The sequence below is a fragment of a genome, unplaced genomic scaffold (genome assembly GCF_019419815.1).
Source record: "Pyrus x bretschneideri cultivar Hongxiangsu unplaced genomic scaffold, Pyrus_bretschneideri_v1 Contig4, whole genome shotgun sequence".
Classification (NCBI taxonomy): Eukaryota; Viridiplantae; Streptophyta; class Magnoliopsida; order Rosales; family Rosaceae; genus Pyrus; species Pyrus x bretschneideri.
Genome location: NW_025999723.1, coordinates 10,038,150 through 10,058,296, shown reverse-complemented (window position 1 = coordinate 10,058,296; position 20,147 = coordinate 10,038,150). Strand labels below are relative to the sequence as shown.

At 35.0% G+C, this 20,147-nt stretch overlaps 1 protein-coding gene across 1 annotated transcript; it reads left to right on the top strand.

The window, feature by feature from the left end:
* LOC103956379 (auxin-responsive protein SAUR32-like) lies at window positions 1-859 on the top strand. The gene has a single exon (XM_009368349.3). It carries the CDS (start codon window positions 290-292, stop codon window positions 659-661), a length of 372 nt encoding a protein of 123 aa, XP_009366624.2. The 5' UTR covers window positions 1-289; the 3' UTR covers window positions 662-859.
* Window positions 860-20,147: the final 19,288 nt, after the last annotated feature.

Below are 20,147 nucleotides of genomic sequence, written 5' to 3'. Positions count from 1 at the left end.
ATATATATATATATATATTATTATGTATATATCAAATTCATTCTCTGGTTTGTATCCGTTTTACATCATAGGAGTGTAGTTTATCAAAGATGACCAACGTACCAAGGTCTCTGAGTTACTCTTCTCTAACCCTATTCAAGCAAGCCATCGCAGCCTCAGATCCTTGGCCGTTTTCCTTCATTTTCTTGTAAGATTTTCTATAGGGGAGAAGATCAACAGCCCTAGGGTTTGTCTTGGTCTTCATCTTCTCGCCTTTGTTTGTTGGTTTTTCTATTAATATTTTTCAGATATGGGTAGCGGAGAGAGAAGTCTGAGAAATTTCCATCGGCACCTGCCGCATCTTCACCACCACCATCATCACGGTGGGAAGAAACAAGTGATTAGAGATGTTCCAAAAGGGTGTTTGGCAATCAAGGTAGGCCAGGGAGAAGAGCAACAGAGGTTTGTGGTGCCTGTGATTTACTTCAATCACCCACTCTTCATACGGCTCTTGAAGGAAGCGGAGGAAGAGTATGGGTTTGATCAGAAGGGCACCATCACCATCCCTTGCCATGTGGAGGAGTTCAGGTCCGTTCAAGGCATGATTGATAGGGAGAACTCCCTCCACCACCATCACCACCACCAGCACCACCACCTCCATGTCGGGTGCTTTAGGGTTTGATCGTTAATCCAATATTGTGGTTTGAATCCCACTGCTCTGTAAATTTCGAGTTTTTGTGTTTGTCTCCTTTTTAGTTGGAAAGTGATGGCAAATATGACGTGATGATGATGAAAAAAGAATGTGGCTTGCAATTGCAGTCATTTTGTTAGTGTTAGGAATCTTAATAATGATAAAGAGAAATCAAAATGCTTTTCTTTATCTTTTTACTTTCCTTTTTCTTCTCTTTATTGTTGATGAGTATTTCAAAATTTTTGTGATCAGGAGGGTATCAATGATACAACATTGAGAGGGAGAGAAAAGACAAGGCCAAAACGCTGGTAGGGTCAAAGCAGTTCCTTTAAGCGATTAAAATTACTAGGTATTGGTGTATTGTTGAGAGACAATATTTGCATACAAAATAGGGCAATTAGCAGTTATGACTACTGATTTAGTTGTATAAATGATCATATTTAATAACAATGAAATATTGATCATATAACGACGGTACAACAATGATTATTTTTAATAACGACAACGCAATATTGATAACCAAATGTCAAGAAATGACCATTCATGTTAATTGTGTTATAAAATATATATCAATAGAAGTCCTGTCAACGATATGATTCTTTTTTTTTTCTCGAATTTCGACAATATTATTCTAGATATAGCATTAATTTATATAAAACTTATTAAAATTTTGAAAATAAAATTTAAAAAGAGAAAATATAAAATGGTCGCTAAAGTTTTTTGATAACAACCTTCAAACAATTTTTCATCACTGAAGAGGTTGTTCATACCTTTAGTCACTGTTCTTGGATAACTATTTCGTCACTAAAAGATTATTTTATTTGTGAGAAAAACATGGAAGAAAAAATTGGGACAACTATATTGCCCATAACCTTTATTTTATGTTTAATTTACTATATTGCCCATAACTTTTATTTTGGTTATTTTTTTAATTTTATTGACATGGTTGATTTCATCTTTTCACCCTCTTTTAGTTGAGGAAGAGTACTTTACTAATAAGCACCTCTTTCTTTAACAATTGGTGGTTAAGAAATGTAATTTTTTTTTGAATAAATAGTATTAGAGGGAGAGTGGGCTTAGTTTCATAATAGGCTAGAAATAATGTGGTTCAAATTCGCTTTTGGCCAAAATCGAACCTAAGACCTCTCACTTACAAGTGAAGATGAATACCATTAGACCATAGTACTAAGTGACATAATTTTTATATTAAACCATTCATTGTGAAATGGTTATCATAATAATTAAGGAAGTTTTAACAAAAACATTTCCGGTACTGTTCACTTTTAACGAAAAAGACATTTTTACTCTACAAAGTCACTCCTAGTACTATTCACTTACAACACCTTTTTGTCATTTTGATTAAAACTCAAAGCTTTCAAGTTATTTTCATTAATTTTCCTAATAATTAAACAATGGAAAATGTCCCAACATCGGAAATTTCCCAATGGGTAATTTTATTTACACCCATTTAACCTCTTTTTACACCCACCTTACTCTTTATACCCATTTTATTTTTAATTGAACTATCAATAGCTCTTGAAACCCAAATTTACTATCTAAACTACCCTCACAAACCCAATTTAATATGTAAATTTATCTTTACACCCATAAAAAAAAAAACCAAAAAAATCAAAGCATGCTCTTCTCCTCTGACGTTCTCTCCTTCCAACAGTTGCTTTTGATGGAATCTCCATCCCCCTCTATAGTGTTGCTCTCTCAACTCAGTTTCGTATTTGTCAAGACTTGATACTATTGGTCAATTTTCTCATTAGTTTCTAATATGATTGCAGCACAACACATATTCTTATTTGACATATCCTGGGTAGAATTTAAAGACTTAAGTTGTTTAAGATGTTTTTGAAATTAGGCTCACATGCATCATATGTGCTGCATACAAATTTATGGTCCCATGTTTACAATTTTTATTTGTTTATTCAAACTTGTCCAATTTTTAAGGGGTTGAATATGATGGGTTTGCATGCACACCACACCCCCTCCACTCTTACTCTATACAGAAAAGGAAGAGAAAATCCTTCCCTTTTCCATCCACTCCATGTGTTTCCATCTCATCCAAGTATAAGAGAAGGGGCAATTGCCTTAGTATAGATTGTCGATGGTTCAAAATTACTATCCATCCGTAAAAAAAGAAGTTCATTTTTTTCTACGAGAGCATCTTATGATTTTTGTCATTATAGAATGTAGGAGAATGATACGTAATGGTGATGGTTAGGTTTAATTATTGGGTGTGGATTTATAATCTTATTTTTATTATTATTTTTATCTTTTGTTGTAGCCTAGTTTATCCGACAGGGAAGGGCGCCGTTAGCACAGAGAAGGAAAATAGAGAGAGATTAGAGAGAGATATGTGTTTGTAGGGTTGTGTAGAGCAATGTGTAGAGGATGTGTTATTCCCCCTACACAGTGCCTTTTTTTATAGTAATAAGAGAGAGAGGAAATAAATCCTTCTCCTCCAAGGAATACAAGTCCATATAGGAAGGAATAAGTAGAATCAAATCTAATCTAGGATTTACACAATCACACTTAAACTAGAAGTTTATAACACTCCCCCTTGAGTGTGTAAATACTCAAGTAAATTCGGCATCATGTAGAGGTTGAGGAAGTCGACTCGTCAGCATTGATTCGAGGAACAAACTATTCTCAATAAGGTTAGAACTTGCATAAAGGACTAAGTCTCACTAAAAAAATCATATGGCTATGGTAAAAACCCAAGTAGGGACAAAACCTATAATCTAAGGAAAAATGCAAGAGAAATACAAAGTTAAATGAAGCGTCTACGAGACGTTATCAGAGATATGATCAACCCAACGTGGGTGCCTCGTCAAAACCTAGTTAGGTAGCAAAATCCTAGTGGACAAAATGCTCTTAATCGTAAGAAAAAATAGTCCATTAAGATCAAACAAGTATACTTCAGAATACTTCTCCTAAATTTGACACAATTCCAAAAAGAACTAGAAATGTTACAACTCATAAAGTTTACCAATACCAATTCCTTGAACAAGCTTCTAAAACGTCACATTCGGTAGTGATTTTGGTGAAAAGGTCAGCCAGATTGTCTTGTGAACAGATTTGTGTGACTTCAATCTTCTAATGCTCTTGTTGTTGATGTGAGAAAAAGAATTTCAGCGCAATGTGCTTAGTGTTGTCTCCTTTGATGTAACCCTTCTTGAGTTGTTTGATGCATGCTTAGTTGTCTTCATAGATCGTCATCGGGACATTAACGTCGAGGTAAAGATCGCAAAAGCTTCGAATATAGACAACTGCTCTCAGCCAAAAGCATTCCCGAGTTGCTTCATGTAAGGCAAGAATTTCAGCATAGTTAGACGAAGTGGCAACTAAAGTTTGTTTAGTTGACCTCTAAGAGATTGCAGTGTCTGCAACTGTAAAGACATAACTCGTTTGAGAATGAGCTCTGTGTGGATCAGATAAGTATCCTTCATCGGCATAACCAAAAAAGCGAGAATCGACTCGAAATAAAGGGGTGCGGCATCACTCGAGGATCCGTAGGGATAGAATAAGCCCAAATCCGTAGTACCCGTAAGGTAGCAAAAAAATGTCTTTAACACCAGTCCAGTGTCTGCATGTTGGTGCATTATTGTATCTTGCCAAAAGGCTAACAACAAAGGAGATGTCGGGTCTAGTGCATTGAGCTAAGTACAATAAAGCGCCTATCGCACTTAGATAAAGAACTTCAGGCTCCAAATGGAAGGGATCTCGTTTTACATCTAGCGATTGAATGACCATAGGAGTACTCGAAGGCTTTGCTTTATCCTTATTAAAACGGCGCAACACCTTCTGGTGTAGTTCGTTTAATGTACTAAGATTCCATCTGAACAGTGCTCTATCTCGAGACCGAGACAATATCAAGTCTTTCCTGGATCATTCATCTCAAATTCTGACTTCGGGTGCGCGGTAATTCTCACGAACTCTTTAGGAGTTCCGATGAGATTCATGTCATTGACATATACTGCAACTATCATAAAACTGGAATGTGACTTCTTAATGAACACACAAGGGCATAGTTCGTTATTCACATATCCCTGACTAGTTAAATACTCACTCAGACGGTTGTATCACACTCTTCCGGATTACTTCAAACCATAGAGTTAACGCCTTAGCCGAATTGAGAGCGTGTTCCAGGGTTTGGAAATATTTGATCCAGTCAATGTAAGTCCTTCAGGAACTTTTATATAAATTTCCGTATCAATATCCCCATAGAGATACACAGTTACTGATAGGAGCATATTCATGCGACTTAAATGGCTTGTTCTCGTACATTTACGTTGTTATTTCTTAGTTCTTTAAGTCTTTTAAGTTAGTTTTGTGTGTTTTCAGGATCATAAAACGTGTTTGACGAAAGGATGCATTGTGGAGCATTTTGGTGCATTTTGGAGTAATTTGGGGCATTAAATGGATTGCATATGCTTAAAGCCAAGTAGATGGACGAAATTGAAGACCAAACTATCATAACCACCTATCATATACTTATCAAAACCATACACTTATCACTTATCATCATCACATATCATACACTTATCATAACAACATATCATACACTTATCATCACCACATATCATTCACTTATTATCACTTATCATAATCATTCACTTATCACTTATCATAACCATACACTTATCACTTATCATACCCATAATCATCTACACCTTGCAGCCATAATCATTTACACCTTGCAGCCACATTCATCTCCAAAAACACCATCATTGCCGTGCACCTCCCTTGCCATTTTCAGCCATCACACTTCATCATTGCAGCCACCATTCACCCTAGTTGTCAATCACATACTTTCCCATTGTATAATTCATCCACATGCATCTTTAACCAACAAACAAATCAGCCACAAACACACCCATGCCATGGCCACCACACAATTCCAGCTTTCCAACCTAGCCACATCCACATGCATTCACTCATAATCATTCACTCACCTTGCAGCCACATTTCCACCCACCTCCTAGCTGTCATGTTCCCTCTTTTAATCATTCATTTACCTATAAATAAGCACCCATTGCAGCCACAATTCATTCCATTCCATTCACAACACAACACACAACACACACACTTCCCCTTGTGCCGTGCCTTCCCTACCAATCCAAACACCATCACTTCCTTCACCATTCCACAAAACCTATCATTCTAAATCATCCATAATCCCCAAAACTCACCTTAGACCTTGTGCTACAACAACGAGGAAGAGAAGAGGACCTAAACGTTCATACAATTCAAGTTTGAGTTGTTGGAATGTTTAGGTGTTTCTTTGATTTCAATGTTTAAATTCAATTCTCTTTGTTTTGTACGTATGAGGAATGGAAGAGAAGAGTGCCTAAACGTTCATACAATTCAAGTTTGAGTTGTTGGAATGTTTAGGTGTTTCTTTGATTTCAAAGTTATGAGGAACTAAACCCCCTTTAGCTAGGGGGTGATTCGAAACTATGTTTATGTTTGCAATATGAATTGATTAACTTTCGTTGGAATTTCATAAGTTGTGGATTCAATTTGTTTAACCGTTTGATTGATAACTTATTTATGAATGTTTATTAAGAATGCGCGCTTAATTTTCATGCATGAATATGACGCTAGAATATAAGTGAGTTTCACCTAATCGTTATGAACTTATATTCACAAGTAGTGGAGGTTGCTTATAAACAATCGCGTTAAATGAATTCTTGGCACGAGTTTCATGCTCATCATAGTAACGAATGCCTCGTCAACACTTATAGTTTTCATAATGCTTAATGATCTTTGATTGTATCTTTATTGTGCTTTTCACGTAAAGGACTTTTGGAGAATGTTGTGAATTGCGTTGCGCAAACCCATCCAATTCATTAACTTAAGGAAAACTTGACGGTTAATTTAAGCGGACCTAATTGACCCGGGGTGTTGAGTTTCATAATTTATCGAAAGACCAACTGAGAATCAATCTTGTATGCAAGTGTAACATGTGTGGAGAAGAACCCCTTGGCTATTCCATCATCCATATTTTCATCACATTCATATTTACGTTTTGCCTTTAATTACAATTTGTGCATTTTAGTTAATTTTCGTCAAATCAAACCCCCCCTTTACTTTCTTGTTCTTTAATGCTTAGAATCTGTTTAGTTTATGTTTTAAAGTATTTTTGAATTCTTTGAGTCTAGTATAGTGTTTTAGATTGTGTTTTTACGTTTTTGAGTCAAATCCAAGTGATTAACAATCCCTCCTAATCCCCGGTCCAGAACGATCCCTACTTACATCATTACTACAATTGTCAAAAAGAGGGTTTAATTTGTGTGCGTATAAATCTCGTATCAGTTACTACGTCCATCAGCTACATACTCAGTTTTTCAGAAACTACCAAATTGATAAGGTAGTGAAAAGTAATCACATCCATAACGGGTGAATAAGTTTTGTCATAGTTAATCCCGAGGCGTTGTGAGAAACCTTGCATAACAAAACGAACTTTATAACTCACAATTTCTTTCTTCTCATTACACTTTCGAACGAAAACCCACTTGTAGCCAAAGGGCTTCACATGTGGAGAAGTAGGAGTTACAGGTCCAAACACCTTATGTTTCGCAAGCGAATCGAGCTCAACATGGATTGCTTGTTTCCAGTTTAACCAATCGGTTTTACGTCGACATTCATCAACGGAATGGGGTTCAATGTCATCGCTCAACATATCTCAGTAGCTACTGTATATGCTAATGCATCGTCGACGATCAACTCATTTCTACACCACACATCATCTAAGCTAGCATAATAGACCAAAATCTCCACGATTTTTGGGAGGTGGATTCGTCTCTTCAAGGACGCTTCCGTAATCTAGAATTTCCTCATGAGTTGGATAGAATAAGTAAGCGACAATCGGATTCACAATAAGCTTTTTAGGTGCCTGTGTCATGGGTTTCCTCTTCCGGGGGTGTGAATCTTTTGAACCAATAGGTCTGCCATGCTTATGTGTAGGGGCAGAGGATTGGTTAGCCGCTAATGTATGTGGATCACCAAAGTTGGCATACCGGGCCTCTAGGAGGGATCCGTCGTACATTTGGTACATTCATCTTTGCAGACATATTCACAGCTAGAATATGTGATCTTGTCACTCGCACTAGATCGGTGAAAGCATCTGGCATGCTTTGAGCTATGCTCTGGAGATCTAATATGTGATGTACTTTAGTTTCAAACTGAGCGGTGCGGGGATCTAAATGAGATAAAGTGAGAGTCGCCCATAATAATTCACGTCGTTCTTCAGGAATTTTAACGTTTTTATCTCCCCTTAACAACGAGAAGATTGTCTCATAGAAGTGACAATCCCCTAAACAAGCGGTAAACAGATCGCCTATCAAAGGTTCTAAGTAACGAATAATTGAAGGAGAATCATATCCAACATAGATTCCCATCCTTAGTTGAGGCCTTATTTTTGTACGTAAATGCAGTGAAATCAACACATAGCACAACCAAAGACACGCAAATACGATATGTCGGGTTCGTATCTGGTAACCAACTGAAGGGCGCTATATGGTTGGGTCGCAATAGACCTCAGGCGGACCAACATGGTTGCATGCAATATTCCATAGCCCCAAGCAAGGATCAGGAGCTTGGTACGTATGACCAACGATCAAGCAATCATTTGTAAGCGCTTAATGAATGCATCTGCCAAGTCGTTATGGGTGTGAACATGGGGTACTGGATGTTCAACTTCAACCCCAACCGACATGCAATATTCATCAAAAGTTTTAGATGTGAATTCTTTATCATTATCTAATCAAATAGATTTGATCGGATAATCAGGATGGTGAGCCCTGAGATTGATAACCTGAGCCAACAGTTTGGAGAATGCAGTGTTCGTTATGGACAACAAGCACATGTATAACCAACGTGTGGAAGCATTAACCAAAACCATAAAATATCTAAATGGTCCGCAAGGATGGTGAATCGATCTTCAAATGTCCCCCTGAATCCTTTGTAGAAAAATAGGAGAATTCGAACGAATCTTATCATAAGAAGGCTTAATAATAAGCTTTCCCATGGAACAAGTTTCACATGCGATTCCTTGAATCGAACCCAAACTTCGAGTTAGTGGATGCTCGTGTGTTGATTTAAGGATACTGCACATCGTTGTTTGTCCAGGATGTCCCAAACAATCATGCCAAAGTGTAATTTCGTGTGCAGTCCCAGAGGTAGGGCCGACCACATAGTGGCTTTCTATGAGGCGTATGGTCGTAGTATACAGACCACTCAAGATACGCTTCATCTTCTCTAGAATACACTTCTGGCCATATTCGTAGAAAGTTATGCACAGAAATTTAACTCTGTTTTCTACATAAGTTTCAGCGTGGTAATTATTATCTCTAATGTCCTTGAAACTCAACAACGTTCTTCCGGAACGCGGAGAATAAAATGCCTCATCAATGGTCAAAATTGTACCATTTGACAACATTATACGTGTTTTACCGTATCCTTCGATCAGGTTGGATGGGCCTGAGAGGGTTGTCAGAGGTACATTCTTAGGTATGAAGTTAGTGAAATAGATGCGTTCATGCAAAACGGTATGTGTGGTTGCACTATCTGCCAGACAACTAACTTTCCCACTAGTCATACCTAGAATAAAAATTAATTTGAATCGATCACATGCATAAAAGTTCTAAAAAAAATATCCATTCAAAATAATTTTAAGTATTCAAGGATGGTAATTAATAAAAACTTAATATCCAAAAAACAAATCATCAACAAATAATCCAAACATAAAGGAAAATTGTTCAAAATTAACCAAAAACACAAGGGGGTTCGGCCACTAGGTGGAATTCAGCCCCATTGTCCAAATTTCAACTAGAAAAATAGTTTATGTCTAAGATTCTAATCTTCCATAGGGGTAACAGCCTCTTGAAAGTCAAAAACCTCCATCTTGATACTCTCCGGTTCATCCACTTGCACAAAGTTTGATTTAAACTTCTTACGACGAGAATGATATTCAGCTACAACCTTTTGGGGAGCTCGACAAACATGGGACCAATAGTTCTTTGAACCACAACGATAGCACATATCCTCATCCATGGTTTCGGGTGCTTTGCCCTTATTCTTGAAGTTTGAGGCCTTGGAAGTGAGGTTAAGGCACTTCTGGGCTTTGTTTCCTCCCTTAGATGGGCCTTGGCTCTATTGACCTTGTTGGGGTGGCTTCTGGCCACCCCTACCACGCCTTTTTTGGCATTGGTTCGTGCTATAGTGTGTTTCAAGCATAGCAGTTGCCTCAGTAGGTCGAGCTTAATGATTTTTCATCAACAGTTGATTCTGCTTTTCAACAAGAAGTAAAACAAAGACCAAATCTGAAAACTTAGTGTACTTCTAAGCTCTATATTATTGCTGCAGGACTTAAGAAGTGATCGGATTTGACAAACTTCATAATTATATTCATTCACAAACTTAAAGTCTTGGAAGCACAAATGCTGCCAGTCATATCTTGCTTCAGGCAAGAAGATGTCCTTTTGGTAATCACAGCAATCAGCCAAAGCGACCCATAGTGTTTGTGGATCCTCCTCAGCAAGGTACTTAGTTTGCAGTACGTCATGAATATGTCTTCAAGATCATAGTAGTGGCTTTCCCAGCTTCGCTAACCGGGTTGTCCATCTCATCTTAAATGGCAGGACGTAAATTCTTTGTAGTGAGGTGGAGCTTCACATCTTAGACCCACTTGAGGTAGTTCCTTCCATAGTCCTCCAAAACGGTAAAGTTGAGTTTTAACATGTTCCTATCACAAAATAGATGGACAAGATGTGGTTAGTGTAATGGAGAAAAAATCAATACATCCATATAGGAGTAGAACATTTAAGTTCTAATAGACATGTATTGGTTTAAATTCGCATGAAAAACTTTGGGTATTCATGGGTGATGTTTTTAAGGAAAACTTCAGGTTTTCAAACAAGGTATCTTTCTAGAAACTTTAGGTTTCGAAATAATTATGAACATCAAGTTCATATGTTCCTGCAGGCAAACACAAATATATATACAGAAATACGCAACAAGAAAATATGCAAATAGAACTTCAAGCCTATAATTATAATTGAATTAATTATTTTATTTTCGGGCCAAATTCAAAGTGTGGGTAAAAAATTATAAAACCTAAATTGTTTAAAAAAATAAACAATTAAGCTTGGGGCCCAAAAATATGGGCCAAAGCCTATGGGTAGGCTGAGCAAATTGGAACTGTGCGGTACAGGCCCAAACTTGGGCTAGAATGGGCGGATCAGGCAAATAAGGTTCAAGCCCAAGGCAGCAAACGGGCTACCAAGGAAAAATCAAGCCCAAAATAAGCCCAGGTGAGGGCGCTGATCCAATGCAGCGCGGACAGATGAACCCGGAGGGACGCAATCCAGTGCGTCACAGGACACGAGGACACCATAGCCACGAACTGGTATCGTGCGCAGGGCGAGATTCCAATTCAGCCCAATAGGTTGTTTGGAGTTGAAATGTGGCAGCAAACCCAAAAGAATGTTGTGCGATGCAAGCCCGAGGGTCAAATGCCCACTAGGGCTCAAGTCTGGAAACCCAAAACACTTCAGCAGTGCTGGGTGTTGGTTTTGAATCAGAAAAAGCTCCAGCGTCGCTTCAGGCGACTTTCCTCGTGTGGTCACAGCACAGCGATACACAGGGGTTCAATTGGGAACCCTAGGTTTGGATGAAAAATCAAGTTTCAACGTTGGGGGGGGGGGGGGAGGGGGGTTTGAGAAACCTTTGAGGATTCGAAGAATCCATCAAAAAATTCACCGATTTCCATTGATTTTTTTCAGAAAAAAATCATCGTCGCCGACGATGGTTTAGTTCCAAGCATGACTGTAGGTTGTGATTTCCCAAGGAAAACAGTGGTGAGGCCGTGGCTAACTACAGGCGGCACTAGGTCGGGGTTTCGATGCCAAGAACGGCATCGTCTCAGATGGAGCATAAGGTTTTGCTCCGGTGCATCTCGGCTCAAAGGTTCGCGTGAGCTCGGGTTGTGTCACAAGTCATGGGTTTGAAGAACCCTAACATTTTAATGAATGAACATATATTTGATGCAATTCATGGCAAATATCAGATTCACATAATTCAACAATTATGAATATAATGCATACACAAATTATGTAGAATCTAAAATTCGAAAAATGTAAAGTTGGGTTTTGCATTATGGTGAATGTTTATGCTATCAGGGCTGCAAAAATATCGATATAAAAACCGTTGTTTTGGAAGATCTTGATTGCATGATGATATTGATGAACTAGTTTGATGCAAAAAGTTTCTACGTCAGATTCCTAAGCGCAGTGGTAAGAGTATGCTAATAACGTGTTGTAGACTATTTTATCTGACAGGGGCTGGCAACACAGAGAAGGAAAATAGAGAGATGTGTTTGTAGGGTTGTGTAGAGAAATGTGTAGATGATGCGTTATTCCCCTATGCAGTGCCTTTCTTTATAGTAATAAGCAAGAGAAGAAATCATTCTACTCCAAGGAATATAAGTTCATATAGGAAAGAATAACTAGAATAAAATCTAATCTCACTACTACAAAACCATTTATTAGTGTCACTATGACAACCGACAAGAAACGTGTATTACTGTCGGATATTAAGCAAAATCCGACAGAAAATGGACGTAGTGGCAGATATAAAAAGCGACAGATTTGCCAGCGTCAGGAAATGAATTTTCTGACAGAAAATGCTCTAAAACTGACAGAAATTGTGTCGGATATAACCGCAAAAAATTGTGTCCTTTTCATATTTATTTTTATTATTAATATATTTTCTGTCGGATATAACTGACAGAGAATAAATTAAAACGAACAGAAAAAAAAAATTAATAATCAATAAATAAGAGCATTCTCTGTCGGATAAAACCGACAGAAAATATATTAATAATAAAAATAAATATGAAAAGGACATGAGAGCATTCTCCCTTCTCCTGCTCATTCTCATTGAGCATTCTTGAACCAAATTCTACAGCTAATGAGCAAACCAGATTGAGCTAATAAGGTACACCATGTTCTTCAATTCTTCAAGACAGAATACTCTCCAGATTTAGCATATGAATAGGCCTTGCACTTGCAGCTATTTAAGCACCTGTTCCTGCATTCTGTTTCATTTTCAACATTGATTTGTGACTGCGTTTCCCACTTTCATCTTCTTCAAGCTCAAGAAGGTATCATTCTTGTTGTTGCAACATAATACAGTCTCTTATGCATTCACCTGAAAAGTCTCCAGAATTCCATTGCTGTAGATACTGGGGCTTGAAACCTGGCAAACATTTGCACAGCAGCGGCCTATTATTACTATTGCAGCTGCCAAAGTTGCTGCAAGCATTAAACACACAAATTCCACTGCTTTGTGGAATTAAACCACGTCCAAAATTGTATCTCTCCAGTCATATTAATCACCAACCTTGTATAATTGTATTCTGATCGTGGAGGAATTCCTATGTTTTTATAAGAAGAGTGTTGACTCGAAAAACTGAAAACCTTGCAGGAATTTCATTTCCAACAAAAATATAAATTAAATCATAGGTGGAAGCATGTGGAAGGACTTACGGTGCTTTGCTTGTCTCTGTGCTCAAGGACTTGCATTGCTTCTGCCTTATTCATCCATGGTGATTGAAGTGAGAAGGAGAAGGGGAGAAGAGAATGAGAAGGAAATGAGAAAAAAGGGGAAGGGAGAAGCACTGGCAAAAGGAAGAGATGGAGCGGTCTTATTTTGGAAAATTTTCATTACTGTCGGTTAAAACTGATAGAAACATTTTTTTTAAAATAAAAACCGACATAAACAAAATAGCGGCAAAATTGCCCCCAAAATTCCCTCCCAAAATTTTAAATTCCCCCCAAAATTTTGTTACGATTTTAAAAAATAAAATAATAATTGTTTGGTTTAATAAATAAATAAATAATATTTATTTAAATAGAATACGTTTTTAAAAATTAATTAAATAATTGTTTGGTTTAATAGATAATAATCCATGTAAAATATGCAATAAAGAAACAAAAAGATAATTGTACAATGAAAATGTCATCACACAAACTAAATATTATCTAATCAATACTTGAAAAACATAAATAAAAATTTAGCACAAATTACTTTTCACACTTCAAAATTTAGGCAAATTTAACGGAGAGATGCATTCTACGAAACTAGTTTCAATGATCTAACCGTCAAACTTATTTGTAGATACTACAAGATTGCATACGTAAAAAATCGCAAAAAAAAAAAAACAAAAAAACATTCAAAGATTAGGTAACGGAACAAAAGTTTTTTACGGTTATAAACGAAAAATTACAATTTAACGGTTATTTTAACTCTGGTTTTGATGATTTTTTTACAACTACACTCCTCGGCCCTATAAGAATGCAATGAATGAATTCAATCTTGAATTTAAAATATTTATACTAGTGGATACCACAAAATCTTATTTTATACTTAATGGAAGTATAATATTATCTCTAAGTGTTTGTTTAATCTACTGTTTTGACGCGATATGCATTCTACAAAACTTTTTTCAACGATCCAACCATCAAACTTATTTGTACACACTCCGAGATTGCATATGTAAAAAATTGTTAAAAACAAATATTCAAAGATTACGTAACGGAACAAAAGTTTTCAACGGTCATAAACGAAAAATCACAATTTAACAATTATTTTAGCTCCGATTTTAATCATTTTTTACAGCTACACTCCACGAGCCTATAAGAATCCAATGAATAAATTTGATCTTCAATTTAAAATATTTACAATAGTGGATACCACAAAATCTTATTTTATACTTAATGGAAGTATACCATTAACTTTTAAGTGTTTATTTATCTAGCGTTTTGACGTGATACACATTCTACGAAACTTTTTTCAATGATCTAACCGTCAAACTTATTTGTACACACTCCAAGATTACATACGTAAAAATCACAAAAAACAAACATTCAAATATTAGGTAACAAAACAAAAGTTTTCGACGGTTATAAATGAAAAATCACAATTTAACGGTTATTTTAATTCCGATTTTGATGATTTTTTACCGCTACACTCCTCAACCCTATAAGAATGCATTGAATGAATTTGATCTTCAATTTAAAATATTTACACTAGTGAATACCACAAAATCTTATTTTATACTTGATGGGGAAGTATAACATTAACTCTAAGTGTTGGTTTAATCTACCGTTTTGATGCGATACACATTCTACGAAATGTTTTTCAATGATCCAACTATCAAACTTGTTTGTACACACTCCAAGATCGGATATGTAAAAAATTGCAAAAAACAAACATTCAGATATTAGGTAACGGAACAAAAGTTTTCGATGGTTATAAACGAAAAATCACAATTTAACGGTTATTTTAGCTCCGATTTTGATGATTTTTTGTTGCTACACTCGTCGATCCTATAAGAATGCAATGAATGAATTCAATCTTCAATTTAAAATATTTACACTAGTGGATAAATCTTATTTTATACTTAATGGAAGTATAACATTCACTCTTTAAGTGTTTGTTAAATTTATCAATTTGATATGCATTCTACGAAACTAGTTTCAACGATCCAACCGTCAAATATGTTTGTATATACTCCGAGAGAGCATGTGTAAAAAATCGCAAAAAAAAATAAAAGAAATTATTATGGCGGCCGTCCAAAATTTTGCTTTGTTTGTGTCGGTTATATCTAACCGGACCATGAGTGAAAAAAAATATTTAAAACATGTGTTTATTTATTTATTTTTAATCAATATAACATTTTAAAATAATAAAATCAGACATGATAGAGTATACCAAATGTTCATGTGTGTTTATGTGCCAAACAATGTGCTTTGTGACGCATTAAAAGAATTTGTTTGAATCTCTTTGTATCTTGTTGCTTGCTTGTGAGGGAGCATAATCCTTATTAAAAAAATAATAGAGGTTCGAATTGTCGTCTGTTGTTATTATTCTCTCAGAAAATTTATGGCTCGTGTGAATTGGGTTCATTAGACTTTAGGGTCATAAGTGAAAAAAAAAAAATTAATATGTGCCTATTTATTTATTTTTAATCAATATAACATTCTAAAATAATAAAATTTTCATTTCTGTCTGTTATAACCGCCAGAATACTAAAATAATAACCGCCTGAAAGTAAAATAATAAAATAGTCAATTTCTGTCGGTTATAACTGCCACCATTAACTTAAAAACCGCCAGAATATGTCAAAAATATTTAAAAAAAACGATTCAAAAATACTGTTGGTTATAACCGACAGGATTTATTTGATATCCGCCACTAAATATCCGCCAGGAATTTATGTCGGATATAACCGACATGATTTTTCTAATATCCGCCACTAATTAAATGATGTGTCGGATATAATTTATCCGACAGGATTTTCCTAATATCCGCCACCATCATCCGCCACCTAAAGCTAATATTGTAGTAGTGTCTAGGATTTACACAATCACAGTTAAACTAGAAGTTTATAACATCTTGTACTTTATTGTAATTATACAATAAGGTAATAAAGACATTTTACATTTACAATTTAAGTTGGGTGTAGAGAGAGATTATATAAGTTTAAATAAAATTGTCCTTTTCCCAAATCTTTTCTTTTTCGATCACTTGGTAATAACGTATTGATTTGAAAGTTATACAATTGATATTATTGAATGAACAAAGTAATACTGCTTAAGGAGCTACCAACACTTTGGCGAAAAGCAATAATTATTTATATACATTTTGGTTCGAGTTTGATTTTTACCGATTCTTTTTTTTTTTTAACATTAATTATTTAACCTACTAATACTATCGTTTGTTAAAAAATAAAACAAAATAAAAAGTTATTTACAGGAGATATTATATGTATGACTAAAGATGCCAAAACTCCGGAAAATTGGAACCAGTAGTGATGGGCCATAAATTTAACATGAGTGTGGAGCATTCTCCCTGTGCTCATCACATCACTGAAAGTGAATACTCTTTGGAATCGTTTGCGTTATATATCACTTCCGTTTTTCTTTTTCTTCTATTTTTGTTTGCAAACTTCCAGTTATTGTATCTGTTTTTTTTTTTTTTTTTTGGACCGCGTTAATTGGGTCCGTCATGGTCTTGGAGAAAGACTACCGATACACAAGGAGAGAGAGAGAGAGAGAGAGAGAGAGAGAGAGAGAGAGAGAGAGAGAGAGAGAGAGAGAGAGAGAGAGAGAGAGAGTTCGGTGGGTTCATAGCATCCACGTTTATGTTGTTCAAGTTTTTCAGTTGGTGTGTCGTTCAATAGAAGTGCCAAACAGAAACTAATTTGGGACCTTTTTCAGATCGTTGTTAATTACCAGGTCTTACTGCCATTTTTGATTAATTAGCGCCATTTTTATATATCTTGGAAGTTCATGAAAGGCACAGAGTTAGCATGCAGTTGAGGTTCCAGGCTTTGAGTTCGTGGGGGTGTTGGTTGTTAGGTTCGATTTTTTTTGTTTTTTTGGTTGTAGGTCTTCTGAGGTTATGTCTTTTCATCAAATTTATATACTCTATTAGATAATATTGTAGCTACACCCCATATTAAGACATTACACACACACACACACACACAAATATATATATATATATATATATATATATATATATCAGTCATGCTGATATGGTTATTGCTGAAACCTCAACAATGAAGTTTGGCCTACTTCAAACTCGAGGATCTGGCCTTACCCATATTCAAAGGGGGAGGGTCATTCCAGGTTTTTAATCTAATTAAAATCAAAGGAAAAGAGATTCAAAGTTAAGTGTATACAAAGGAAATACCATATTCTAGCCAACTAGGCTAGGCCTAAATCTACCTACTTCATGTGAAGTAATGTTGAAGATGTTTGTGGACTTTGAGTCGTCTCTTCAAGCTTTCAAAATCGTGAAATACTAGATTTCTAAGGAACCCTTTTGAATTAAACATATATCTAAATTTATCTTCTACAGTTCAGATTACTTATGAAGTGGATATAACACCAAACTAACTGCAATTATATTGGAATTATAATGCTTGTCAATTAATTATCTCATAATTTTTGGATAAAAATCATTATTGCTAATTTAATTCATCCTCCCATTGTGCACTACTACACGCTATGTGTGTTAATTATTCAACTCTAATAATTTTTTTTTTTCTTGACAATTGATAGCTCATACATACAGTTTTTTTTTTTTTTAACAAACGATAATATCTACCCTAACGGGGATGGGGGAGTGAGCTAAGTCTCACAATGGGCTAGCAATAATGTGGTTCAAATTTTCCTTTGGCTAGAATCGAACCTAATACCTTTCAGGAATACTACTACACCGTAATATTAAGTGATATATACCCTTTTTGTTTGAGAAGTGATAAATGACAACATACAATTGACGCATAAAATGTGGAAAAAGTTCATAGAATTGATAATTATCTCTAACAAGAATCCTATTTTTAAACTAGAGTTTGATTTCAACTATGGATGATGAATTTCCTACTTTTTATTTCCTAAAAGATAATGAATCTCATGCTAATCTTCAGACTTCACTCAACGAATTTGGATAAAGAGTCATGTTCTCTTGGTCACCTGGTGATGTAGAATTTATGATCACTTATTTTTTTATATCAAGAGGAATGAAGAATAAATTTTTTTTTCTTTTTTGTTTTAATCTTAACCCTTGATATCAAGTTCAAGAATCCATGAGTGATTATCCATTTCTTGGTTATTTGGTGAATTAAAGCATGCTATATAATATGCAAGTATATAGTCGTGTATTGTAATTGGAAGAATCCATGAGTGATTATCCATTTCTTGGTCATTTGGTGAATTAAAGCATGCTATATAATATGCGAGTATGTAGTCGTGTATTGTAATTGGAAGAAAAAGAAATTTCATTTCAATCCCTAAATAAGATTGCTTTTTCAATAATACCGTATGTAAGATTAAAAACTAAAAATAGTCCTCCATGTCAGATTATAGTATTCCATGTCACATTTAATCATTGTTTTTTTATAAATTTATTGCATTTTTAGTTTCCCTATTTACCCTTATTACTCTCTTAAAACCAATTAGAAAAACAAATATATAATTAATTTTGCAAGAATGCTTAATTAACTAGATCCATAATTAACATGTTCGTTATAACAATAACATTACCATAAACCTCCATGTGTTATTCCAATCAAGGAACCCATAAAACTCAAAAATCATGATCAAACAAAAAAAGCCAGAAAACTTAGAAACCAAAAATCTCATTGTATTCGGAAGAAAGAAGAAAAAAGGGCTTTTAGATGCCAAATTGATGGTGAATCCAGAGATAAATGAAAAAAAAAATACAAATAGAGAAAATAGAATGTGAAATCACAACCTAATTGACCGTACCAAATTAATCGGACATACACTATATAGTACGTAACCGACCGTACCGAATGGATTGGACCTAATTGACAATACCTAAATGATTTAGGTGCATTCATATAGGTACTATGATTTAGGTGCATTCATGTAGGTACTACGATTTAGGTGCATTCAAATAGATACTATGATTACATATTTAGGTGCATTTGACTAGATACTGTGATTTAGGTGCATTGTGATAGGTACCATGGTTTAGGTGCATTCGACTTGATACTATGATTTATGTGCATTCAACTAGGTTTTATGATTTAAGCACATTAGGACATGGTTTTAGTGCATTCGATTATGTATAATATATGATTTGCCTATTTTTATTTCCTCTATGCTTGGAATGGTGATGATGAATAATTTGAATTAAGCATTTGTTAATTCTTATAACGTATCACTAATATTTTCTTTGAATTGTGTTTATCGTTTTAGAAAGTTAAACAATAATCAATGCCAAAAAATATGGAGCAAATTAAAATCAAATATTTAATAGGAGCATTATAGGAACCAAAAAAACGCATTAAATATTTAAAAACAAGAAAATATGAATTTTAATATTTATGCTGACATGGAAATTTAGTCAAAGACTATAATGAATATATAATCTAACATAAGGTTTTAATTGAATTTCAATCTTTATCAAGGATTAAAATGGAGAAACCCTTTGGAAGAATCCATGAGTGATTATCCATTTCTTGGTCATTTGGTGAATTACAGCATGCTATATAATATGCGAGTATATAGTCGTGTGCTGTAATTGGAAGAGTGAACTAATACGAACTATTAGATGATTCTTTTTTATGTAATTCTCTTTTAATTGATACTTACTGTCAACTAGAAAAGAATTACAATAGTGTAGGGAGAGTTTCGAAACTGGACGCAAGGGTAGAAATCAACACCTTATCGACTAGGATATTGGACCATATGCATATATAATTTTTGTATGAGAATTGATAATAATCTCTAACAAAGAATATCCTATAGTTAAACTAGAGTTTGTAATCACCTATACATTATGGGTTTTATTTACTTTTATACTAATCTTCGCTCAACTAATTTAGATAAAACCAAATCATTCTCGTCTAACTCTGAGTGATTAT

What these genes read in the sequence shown, in the direction of transcription:
- LOC103956379 (XM_009368349.3), top strand. Translation starts at nt 290, where the DNA reads ATGGGTAGCGGAGAGAGAAGTCTGAGAAATTTCCATCGGCACCTGCCG.